Below are 12478 nucleotides of genomic sequence, written 5' to 3' on the forward strand. Positions count from 1 at the left end.
TGCCGTGATGTTTGATGCTGTGAGGGCCGTAGGCCTGTCGGGTTGTCCCGGTCACGTGTTAGGCTAAGAAATGGGCCTCTAGGTTTTAAAGATATCTGCTTGGATGCTTCGTATATCTGAAGGGTATTAAAAGTTCACCATATGTGCGGTCTTTAACACTCCTATGGGTGAAAACACCCGGCCCGTTCACAGAGCTTCAATAAAGTGCGGCCATTATGGTCGGCTGCTCGCTCCGCCCCCCCCTGCTATTGCATTGTCTTTTTATTATGCACTTTGTTGATTATGAAACTTGTGTATGTAATGGTCCTGATAAACACAGGAGAAAACTTTACAACTTATGGCCGAGTACCCCCAGAAGCGTTCAAATGTAACATTAGCTTTGCTCTTGGAAAAATCACACTGACGTTTTCCATCATCATATTGGATGACGTTAATCAAAAAAACTTTTACACTAATAAAAATGTATTTAATCCATAAACTAAGAAGCACACATGCACACTTTACTGATAATGTCCATATTCAAATCCTTCTCTCTATGGCCCTGATGATCAAAGCATCATCAGAGCCACGAGAAAGTGCATTTTTGTCCTTGTCACTCTCGCAATCCGTGGGTCTGGGGATATAGTCAAAGAAAGTGGGCTAACCCTCTCTGTTCTGATTAAAGGGATAGTAAACCCAATTTTTTTTTTTCATGATTCAGATAGTGCATGCAATTTTAAGCAACTTTCTAATTTCCCCTTTTATCATTTTTTCTTTGTTCACTTGTTATCTTTATTTGAAAAGCAAGAATGTGAAGCTTAGGAGCTGGCCCATTTTAGATTCAGCACCTGGGTTGCACGTGCTGATTGGTGGCTAAAGTTTCACTGTACATTCAATAGATTTCTCACAATGGAAAATCTCGCCATTGAAAAGCTGGCGAGATGGATATGGCTGAAAAGGTGCATCTAACATGGAGGACAGTGCTTTGAAAATTAGAAACTAACGGTGATGTTTCCCCATTAGAATACGGATTACTCCTATGGACTGGCCATGAAATTCCCACGGAACACCTATATACTTGTGATGTCTGCGCTCTCCATTGTTAATAAAGAACAAAAAAACAAAAAACACCTTACTATTAAACCTATAGGAGCTGTGTGGATGTGGGGATATTATACTTGCATATACAAAGATTTATTTATATGTATTTTATTGTATAATGCTATTATATGTATTTTAACTCATCTCGTGATTTAAAAAATTGTGTATTTTGCTTTTGGTGGGTTTTTTTTTTTTTTTGGAGGGGGGGGGAGATTTCATGTTCTTGATATTAATATTTCAAAGCAGACAGTAGCCCCGGCTAGTTTTATTTATTTATTGTCCATAAAGGTTCTCACTGTTCTGAATTGTAAAAAAAACATTTTAAATTACGTTCTGTTGTATTTCCATCTGGTAATGACTCAATTTGTTAATTACTGACATAATACAAGCTCCACTGGTGGTCTGAGCAGCTGTATTATTTAAAATCCTGTGCACTGAGATTATCAATTCTTCCCAGGCACGCGCAGAGAAAAATGTTAATACTAAAACAATTATATCTTTTACTAGAAGCATTTTTGCCAATAAATGTATATTGCAAATATGTTTCTATTCAAAAAAGTAATGCATCTATGTGCATTTAAATTTTGACCGGAATGTCCCTTTAAGTCTCACCCTCACTTAGAACAGACAATCATTTACAATATGTTTACAATAAATTTATTGTATAGACCAATATGCTCCAATACCTTTAAAGGGACAGTCTAGTCAAAAATAAACTTTCATGATTCAGATATGGTATGTAATTTAAAACAACTTTCCAATTTACTTTTATCATCAATTTTGATTTGTTTTCTTGGTATTCTTATTTGAAAGCTAAACCTAGGTAGGCTCATATGCTAATTTCTTAGCCCTTGAAGGCCGCCTCTTATCTGAATGCATTTTTGACTGTTGTTTACAGCTAGAGGGTGTTAGTTCATGTGTGTCATATAGATAACACTGTGCTCACACATGTGGGGTTACCTAGAAGTCAGCACTAATTGGCTAAAATGCAAGTCTGTCAAAAGAACTGAAATAGGGGGCAGTCTGCAGAGGCTTAGATACAAGGTAATCACAGAGGTAAAAAGAAAAGAATAAAAATTCTAGTGTAGACTGTCCCTTTAACAGAAAGTGAACAGTTTACATTCTAGTTTAATTTAAATTTTCATCCTCTGATGTTATCTTGACTATTATTCTCCTCTACATTTTAGTCTCTTGTTGATAATATGCAGATGCAACGTTAACTTCTGTTTCCCAGTAAACAATTTCCTTTTTCGGTTTCCGTTGTCGTCGTGATTCTTTTTGTTTTTCTTTTCCTAGGAAAGAAATATACACAAAATATGCTTTACCAAAAGAAATAAACAATAACATGATAGGTCTGTTGTAATTTAGGAATGCAAATATTTTATATTGTGCAGTACAACAATGCTTTATTGTATAAACAAAATAACAACAATACTTTATTGTATAAACAAAATAACAACAATACTTTATTGTATAAACAAAATAACAACAATGCTTTATTGTATAAACAAAATAACAATACTTTATTGTATAAACAAAATAACAACAATACTTTATTGTAAGAACTGTTATTTATGTTAGTAATTATTTAAAACCCATATATATAAGCGCTAGAAAAGGTTTCTTTTACTAAAAAGTAATTGCTCACTGAGGTCATATATATGGCATACTCTCTTAAAGTCACCATAAAAATGTTGCCACTGATAATTCCCGGTGGAAATGTTAATGTGATGGAAATATATAATCCATGTCATGTGGAATTTATATTGCTGATTTTTAAAGAGAGAGTGTACGTTAGAATTGCGTTCTTAATGATCCTATTTACCTTTTTGCAGGTATTACATTGATTACAAATAGTTCCTATACTGAACTTTTCTATACTGCAGTAATGTCTACAGAAAAATTATATAAACAAGAGCCAGCAGCAAAAATGACACTCGCAGTTGATGGGTGGAAGAAATAGGGTAGTAACATTTTAAATTGCTCTCCCTAAGGGCTCGATGATCTAAACTTCATGGTTTCAGACATGGTTTTTCTCGACGACCCTCACAGGGGCGGCCCTGGTAGAATGATCATAAAAAAGGCGCAGTCCCTGCGAGTGGCGAGATGGCTGCTATTTAAAGTAATGGAGCTCGCTGGATAGGAATACTTTGCACCATAGAGGAAAGTTAACAGTCAATATAAATCACATTATGCTGCTTTCTGCGTATAGCATCTTACAATCGCCTATATTTTCATAAGCATGTGTTTTTTCCATTAGAGTTATAAGTATTTTGAGTGTTTTGAGAAAAGCTTGCTACATTTTCTTCTACATTGTGAGAAAAACTGTGAGATCTCTAGTGCAAAAATCTTTACAGAATTTTGCTGGGATTAGAGAGACAATATCATACACACCCATGGAACACCCATGTCCAGCCCATTTTACGGAAAAAAACAACAATTACGCTTTGTATTTTGTACTTATAAGTACGAATTTTAAAGTGATTTTTTTCACATCCAGTGTACTAAAATTACGATTTATGCTGAGTATATTTAATATGATTTGTAATTTACTGACAAATTTTTAATTTTGGGTAAAACATGATTTCTGTTATGATTTTTGATGCACCTTAAAGGGACAGTCAACTCAATTGTTTGTCTTGTTTTAAAAGATAAACAATCCCTTTATTACCCATTACCCAGTTTTGCACAGAAAACATGGTTATATTAATTCACTTTTTACCTCTGTGATTACATTGTTTCTAAGCATCTTCTGACAGACCCCTGATCACATGACTTTATCTGTTGACTTGCATTTAAGCCAATTAGTGCTGTGTTGTTAGAATCCACGGGTGTCAGCAAAATATTATCTATATGGCTCACATGAACTAGCTTCCCCTTATGTGAAAAGCAAATACAAAAGCATGTGATCATGGGGCTGTCTTTAGTGGCTTAGAAACAGGCAGAAATTTAGAGGTTTAAATGTTATACAGTATGTTTATATAACCATGTTGGTTGTGCAAAGCTGTGGAATGGGTAATAAGGGCATTATCTATCTTTTTAAACAATACAATTTCTTTTACAAGATATGACGAGTCCACGGATTTCATCCTTACTTGTGGGATATCGCCTCCTGGTCAGCAGGAAGTGGCAAAGAGCTCCACAGCAGAGCTGCATATATAGCCCCTCCCTTCCCTCCCCCTCCAGTCATTCTCTTTGCCTGTGTTAGTGATAGGAAGAGGTAAAGTGAGGTGTTTAATTTAGATTCTTCAATCAATAATTTTTTGTTGTTAAATGGTGCCAAAGTGTACTATTTTCTTACAGAGCAGCTTCAATTGGTCTTTTTAGACTGTGGGAACTTGTGGATTTTTGTCTCCACTGTGCCTCCCAGAATTGTGCTGCGTTACTGTACAAAGTCTTAGAAAATCTTAACTAAGACTTTTTCTGCTTCACAGGACCTCAGGAGGATATGAAAGGGCACCTCTAGACACTGTGAAGACTCAGCATAAAGGTAAGTGCAGTTCTTATTTTTCTGGGGAAGAAAACAGAATCAGATGGACTGTATTTTCCTTATGCTGGGGATTGGTATGTAAATACAGCAGTGACAGAACCAGACATTCTAGAGACTGATGACCTAGAAGCGCTGGTATACATACACAATATGTCATAAAGACACCAAGTGCTCTGAATAAAGTTTATTATGAGAGAAACAGGGGAATGTTGTGTATAGGCTTGCTGGACATTCAGGCGTGTTTGCCCTGAAGCGCTAGGGAGTTGTGTGGGGGCTATATGTTATGAGGCTAAATAGACGGTTTGGAGACACAAGACTTAGTAAACAGTACGTTGATATTATCTGTTTATTCCGGAGTGCATACAAGTACTTTTTGCTCCAGTTAATGGCGGATGTTGTTTAGTTTCAGGGAGCACGTTACATTACGCCCACGAGGGGCGGAGCTAGTCTTTGCGCGTTTTCATAGCGCAGTTCAGTTGGTGTTAGTGTAATCGTCTACAGCCTCTAGCCTGTTCTTCCGGATGCGTATGTGGTAATTTTTTTGTTCTGGTCTCAGGTGCAGGTAGGAGCCGCAGCAGAGCTGCGGCGAGGGTGACGAGGTTTTTAAAAAATAAAAAAAACGGTTTTATAGTGCATTAAAGACAGTTTATGCCTTATTATTGTGGATACCAAATTCATAATACACGGGTAAGAGGAAAGATTTATCTTTAAGAGCTTCTCCTTTGCAATATAAGAAACAGATTTATTTGTCATTTAAATAAAAGACGGTTGTATAAGTACTTTGAGTCTTAAAGATACAGTACTCAATACTTTATTATGATGGATGAACCTAGTCAATGCCTCATGTGTTTACATGCCATTGTGGAACCCCCTGTTACACTTTGTCCCTCATGTATAACTAGGGCATTACAGTGTAAAGAACAAATTTTCTTGTCTGATGATAATAATGATTGTACTCAGGAGGATGAGGTTCAGGATAAATCTCAACAAGTGTCTCAGCCCATAATGCCCACACAAGCAACACCATGTTCTTCATCAGTGTCTGCATCATTCACTCTACAGGATATGGCTACAGTTATGTCCTCAACCCTTACAGAGGTGTTATCTAAGTTGCCAGTACTACAGGGTAAACGTAATAGAATAGAGACCCAGGTAGTCCATGCAAATTCTGATGCCTTGATGGCGATCTCTGATCTTCCCTCCCAGGAATCTGAAAGGGGAGGTAGGGAGGTTTTATCAGAAGGAGAACTATTTGACTCAGGTAGTGCATTACCCAAGACAGATTCGGACGTGTTGTCCTTCAGATTTAAGCTTGAACACCTTCGCCTGTTGTTGCGGGAGGTTTTGTCAACCCTGGATGACGGTGACTCTATTGTAGTCCCTCCAGAGAAATTGTGTAAGAAGTACAGATATTTGGAGGTCCCTACTTATGCTGATGTTTTTCCGATTCCTAAAAGAATTTCGAAAATTATTACTAAGGAATGGGAAAGACCGGGTATACCGTTCTCTCCTTCCCCTATATTTAAGAAAATGTATCCTTTACCTGACACCGTTAGGGATGTTTGGCAAACGAATCCTAAGGTGGAGGGGGCCATTTCTACTCTCGCTAAACGTATGACTATTCCTATTGAGGACAGTTGTGCTTTCAAAGACCCTATGGATAAGAAATTGGAGGGTCTCCTAAAGAAGCTGTTTGTTCATCAAGGGTTTCTATTGCAACAAACGGCCTGCATTGTACCAGTTACAACTGCGGCTGCCTTTTGGTTTGATGCCCTAGAAGAGTCTCTTAAGACTGAGACTACTTTGGATGAGATATTGGATAGAATTAAGGCCCTTAAGCTGGCCAATTGGTTTCTTACGGATGCCGCCTTTCAGATTGCCAAGTTGGCAGCTAAGAATGCAGGTTTGGCTATTGTGGCACGCAGAGCCTTATGGTTAAAATCCTGGTCAGCGGATTTATCCTCTAAATCCAAACTATTGGCTATCCCTTTCAAAGGAAAGACTATATTCGGGCCTGAATTGAAAGAGATCATTTCTGACATTACGGGAGGTAAGGGTCATCTCCTCCCTCAGGATAAGACGTCCAAACAGAGGAGACAGAGTAATTTTCGTTCCTTTCGAAATTTCAGGGGAGTCCCTTCTTCCTCTTCGACTAAACAGGAAGGGAACTTTGCACAGTCCAAGCCCGTCTGGAGACCCAATCAGGCTTGGAACAAGGGTAAACAACCCAAGAAGCCCGCCGCTGCTCCCAAGACAGCATGAAGGGGCGGCCCCCGATCCGGGACCGGATCTAATAGGGGGCAGACTTTCTCTCTTTGTTCAGGCTTGGACAAGAGATGTTCAGGATCCCTGGACACTAGAGATCGTGTCCCAGGGGTATCAACTAGAATTCAAAAATTTCCCCCCAGTCTTTTACGTTATGTAAAAGACCTCTCCACTATGGGAGTAATTTGTCCTGTTCCAATTCAGAAACAGGGGCAGGGGTTTTACTCAAATCTTTTCAAGGTTCCCAAAAAAGAGGGAACGTTCAGACCCATTTTAGATCTCAAGAGTCTAAACAAGTTTCTCAGAGTCCCATCCTTCAAGATGGAAACGATTCGGACAATTTTTCCATTGATCCAGGAGGGTCAATATATGACTACCGTGGACTTAAAGGATGCATATTTTCACATTCCTATCCACAGAGATCATCACCGTTGTCTAAGGTTTGCCTTCCTGGACAAATATTTTCAGTTTGTGGCTCTTCCCTTCGAGCTAACCACGGCTCCCAGGATCTTCACGAAAGTTCTAGGGTCTTTGCTAGCGGTTCTCAGACCGCGGGGCATTGCAGTGGCGCCTTACCTAGACGATATTTTTATCCAGGCGTCCTCTTTTCAACTGACAAAGTCTCATACCGACATGGTTTTGTCCTTTCTAAGGACTCATGGGTTGAATGTGAATCTAGAAAAGAGTTCACTAATTCCACAGACAAAGGTTCCTTTCCTGGGAACTGTAATAGATTCGGTAGCCAAGAAAATCTTTTTGACGGAAGTCAGAATGTTAAAGATTCTGGAGACATGCCGAACCCTTCAGTCCACTCCTCGGCCATCAGTGGCTCAGTGCATGGAGGTAATCGGATTGATGGTAGCAGCAATGGACATCATTCCGTTTGCGTGTTTTCATCTCAGACCTCTGCAACTGAGCATGCTCAGACAGTGGAATGGAGATTATGCAAATTTGTCTCCTCAGATCTGGATCGGGAGACAAGAGACTCTCTTCTTTGGTGGTTGTTGCCGGATCATCTGTCCCAAGGGACGTGCTTCTGCAGACCCTCATGGGTAATAGTGACAACGGATGCAAGTCTACTAGGATGGGGGGCAGTCTGGAATTCCCTGAAGACTCAGGGAGTGTGGACTTGAGCGGAGTCTCTACTTCCCATAAATATTCTGGAGTTGAGAGCAATATTCAATGCGCTTCAAGCTTGGCCTCAATTGGCCTTGTCCAAGTTCATCCGATTTCAGTCGGACAACATCACGACTGGGGCTTACATCAATCATCAGGGTGGAACAAGGAATTCCTTGGCGATGACAGAAGTATCCAAGATAATTCGGTGGGCGGAGGCTGACTCTTGTTTTCTGTCAGCAATTTACATCGCAGGAGTGGACAACTGGGAAGCGGATTTTCTGAGCAGACAGACATTTCATCCGGGGGGAATGGGAACTTCACCCGGAGGTCTTTGCTACCCTGATTCTCAGGTGGGGCAGACCGGAATTGCATTTGATGGCATCTCGACAGAATGCCAAACTTCCAAGATACGGATCCAGGTCCAGGGATCCACAGGCCGAACTGATAGATGCCTTGGCAGTGCCTTGGTCGTTCAACCTAGCTTATGTGTTTCCACCGTTTGCTCTCCTTCTCCGGGTGATTGCTCAGATCAAACAGGAGAGGGCATCAGTGATTCTCATTGCTCCTGTGTGGCCTCGCAGGACTTGGTATGCCGATCTGGTGGACATGTCCTCTCTGCCACCGTGGAGGCAGGACCTTCTCACTCAGGGACCCTTCCATCATCCAAATTTAGTTTCTCTGCAGCTGACTGCTTGGAGATTGAACGCTTGGTTTTATCTAAGCGGGGATTCTCTGATTCGGTTATTGATACCTTGATTCAGGCACGTAAGCCTGTTACTAGAAAGATTTACCATAAGATATGGCGTAAATATCTCTATTGGTGGGAATCCAAGAGTTACTCATGGAGTAGAGTTAAGATTCCCAGAATTTTATCTTTTCTCCAAGAAGGTTTGGAGAAAGGGTTGTCAGCAAGTTCCTTAAAAGGACAGATTTCTGCTTTGTCCATTTTGTTACACAAACGTCTGGCAGATATTCCAGATGTTCAATCTTTTTGTCAGGCTCTGACTAGAATCAGGCCTGTGTTTAGACCAATTGCTTCTCCTTGGAGTTTGAATTTAGTTCTTAAAGTTCTTCAAGGGGTTCCGTTTGAACCCATGCATTCCATAGATATGAAGTTATTATCTTGTAAAGTTTTGTTTTTGGTTGCTATTTCTTCTGCTCGCAGAGTTTCTGAGCTTTCGGCTTTACAATGTGATTCACCTTATCTTATTTTCCATGCTGATAAGGTGGTGTTACGTACCAAACCTGGTTTTCTTCCTAAAGTTGTTTCTAACAAGAATATTAATCCGGAAATAGTTGTTCCTTCATTATGTCCTAACCCTTCTTCTAAGAAGGAGCGTCTGCTACATAATTTGGATGTAGTTCGTGCCTCAAAGTTTTATTTACATGCCACTAAGGATTTTCGTCAAACATCTTCTTTGTTTGTGGTTTTTGCTGGGAAACGTAGGGGTCAGAAAGCTACGGCTACCTCTCTTTCTTTTTGGCTGAAGAGTATCATTCGTTTGGCATACGAGACTGCTGGACAGCAACCTCCTGAAAGAATTACGGCTCATTCTACTAGAGCTGTGGCTTCCTCATGGGCTTTTAAAAATGATGCTTCTGTTGAACAGATTTGCAAGGCTGCAACTTGGTTGTCTCTTCATACCTTTTCCAAATTTTCCAAATTTGATACATTTGCTTCTTCTGAGGCTGTTTTTAGGAGAAAGGTTCTTCAAGCAGTGGTGCCTTCGGTTTGGTCCCTGTCTTGTCCCTCCCTTTCATCCGTGTCCTATAGCTTTGGTATTGTATCCCACAAGTAAGGATGAAATCCGTGGACTCGTCATATCTTGTAAAAGAAAAGGAAATTTATGCTTACCTGATAAATGTATTTCTTTTACGATATGACGAGTCCAAGGCCCACCCTGTTATTTTCAAAAGACAGGTTTAGATTTTTTATTTTTTGTTAAACTTCAGTCACATCTGCTCCTTGGCCTTTCCTTTCTCTTCCTAACTTCAGTCGAATGACTGGAGGGGGATGGAAGGGAGGGGCTATATATGCAGCTCTGCTGTGGAGCTCTTTGACACTTCCTGCTGACCAGGAGGCGATATCCCACAAGTAAGGATGAAATCCGTGGACTCGTCATATCGTAAAAGAAATAAATTTATCAGGTAAGCATAAATTTCCTTTTCTTTCTAATGACACGAGTCCACGGATCATCTAATTACTATTGGGAATATCACTCCTGCCCAGCAGGAGGCGGCAAAGAGCACCACAGCAAAGCTGTTAAATATCACCTCCCTTTCCTCTAACCCCAGTCATTCTCTTTGCCTACGTTAGAGCAAGAAAGTGGTAAAGTTAGGTGTTAGTAAAAGATTCTTCAAGCAAGATTTTATTATTATTTTAAGTAGTGCAAGATTGTGCTGCTTTGTTCTAGGGTGTAGCCGTAGCCCATATCAGTCTCTTCAGTAGAGCAGTGGTGGCTTTCAAGCAATTTGAACTTGTGGGACATAATTCTCACTGCGCCTCCCATATACTGATGCTGCCCTATTCTTGCCTCTCAAACCTAGTGAACTGCCTTGCTGCCAGGCAGCTGCATAAAGGTAAGTGCTGACTTTTTATTTTCTGGGGATACATTCAGAATTAAAGATGGCACTTTAAAACACATTATATAATGGGACAGATTATAATAATTCTCTTGTGACTTGGAGAATAATTATTTTGGGCAGTAATAGCAGGCACTGGGGACGAGGAGCAGACTCAGAGGTGGTGTTTTTAACTTGCGTATCATTTAAATGGCATACTATGGTTAAAAAACATGAGGGAAGGGAGGGCGGAGCTAGCCTGCACCAAGATGGCCACAGGACCTTAGAGCTCCGGTGTGAGGTCGGCTCAACAATCACAGCACGAGAGAAGAAAAGACCCCAATGCCCTGAAAACCAGTGCCTTAGACGGCCGAACACCCGCTGAGCACTATAATCTAAAATCGGAGCAGTATCACTGACCGACAATTGGCAGCTGCCGCGGAGAGGAGCGGCGGACCGCGTGGCACATAGCCATAACAACACTGTGATCTCACCTACTCCCTCCCGTGATCGCGGCTATAGAAGTGAGCAAGTTAAAGACGCCAACTGGACCTGCAGAATAACACTCAGCAGCTCTATTGCCCGCAGCTGAATCGGCTGAAATTAAAGAGACACTCTGCTGACGCTTGCCTAAGTAATTGCTTCCACCACAACATGGCTGAAACTTCCACTATATACCCATAATTATTATTTTCTGACACACAGCAATGACCACACTTACAGGGGTTATTTTAAACCTAGTCCAATGACATGATGAACATTTTTTATAACGGGTGCTTTGTACTGTATGACGCTCACTAGGCCTCAGGCGCCACATTGTGATATTTTGTTATGCCCTTGCCCTAAGATGAAGCTGCGCAACAAAATTGAGAGTTAACACTTTATACTCTGGACACCAAGCCTATATCTACAGGATCATTACTTAGAGAGGATATGTGACCTTATAAACTGTTATACTTCTATCTTCAATCTCATACCCACATTTCTTTGTATCTGTACACACGTGACCCAGAGTACAACTAACCTAGGCACTGCTGAGGTAGCTGCTCCAGCTACCTTTATAAATATATCTTCCAGAAGCGGCGGGGTATCAAATATCTCCCTACACTCTGCAGTTTCATGGCTTCAAAAAAGGGTCCTAGATCTGAGAAACCCAGCAAGGGACTAGTTCCTGCAACATCAAAAGTCCACTCCTTTTTTAAGAATATGGAGAATCCTTCACCGAATTCATCCCCTAAATCACATGAGACAGTCACCACACATTCTGCAGCAGACATCCAAACAGGGGAAGACACCACCCTAACAAAGGCAGATATAATGGCACTCCCATCAAAGGAGGATTTTACTAATTTTATTACTCAAGTGAGTTCTATGATTAAAGCGAGCCTTTCGGAGGTCAAGAAAGAAATAACTGACATCGGCAACAGAATCATGCATCTAGAGGAAGACATAGAACAAACTGATAGAATCTTAGACCAGCAGATACGTCACATCACTCAAAATTCTACTCTAATTCAGCAATTACAAGACCAGGTTGAAGACCTGGATAATAGGGGTAGACGTCAAAATATCAGGATCAGAGGAATCCCAGAAACCATCAAAGCTGCTGAACTGTTGCCCTATCTTCAGAAATTGTTTAATGATTTGATAAGATCCGATAGCCAAGATGGGAGCCCTACTGAATTCCAGCTAGACAGATTCCACCGGGCCCTCAGGCCTACTCCCAAGGATACTGCTCCCCCGCGAGATGTCATCCTCAGATTCACTTGTTTCAAAGAAAAGGAGAACATATTGTCTGCAGCCAGGAAAAAAGCCCCTATATCTTTTGAGGGCCACCCCCTTCAGTTATTTGCCAATCTCAGTCAAATGACTTTAACTAAGAGAAGAGAACTTAAACCTCTGACAATGAGTTTGAGGGAGATGAAGATCCCCTATCGCTGGGGGTTTCCCTTTTGCTTGAAA

General features: G+C 40.7%; 1 protein-coding gene across 3 annotated transcripts in view; it reads right to left on the bottom strand.

Annotated features, from left to right (window-relative positions):
• Positions 1–1340: 1340 nt before the first annotated feature.
• The window catches only part of LOC128644033 (disintegrin and metalloproteinase domain-containing protein 10-like), a 158642-nt gene continuing 147504 nt past the window's right edge, over positions 1341–12478 (bottom strand). For all 3 annotated transcript variants that reach the window (XM_053696795.1, XM_053696796.1, XM_053696797.1), the window contains one exon: positions 1341–2372. In XM_053696795.1, the coding sequence (XP_053552770.1) occupies positions 2257–2372 (116 nt within the window). In that variant the 3' untranslated portion in view covers positions 1341–2256. The remainder of the gene's footprint in view (positions 2373–12478) is intronic.

The sequence above is a fragment of the Bombina bombina genome, unplaced genomic scaffold, assembly GCF_027579735.1.
Source record: "Bombina bombina isolate aBomBom1 unplaced genomic scaffold, aBomBom1.pri scaffold_656, whole genome shotgun sequence".
In the NCBI taxonomy this organism is placed as follows: domain Eukaryota; kingdom Metazoa; phylum Chordata; class Amphibia; order Anura; family Bombinatoridae; genus Bombina; species Bombina bombina.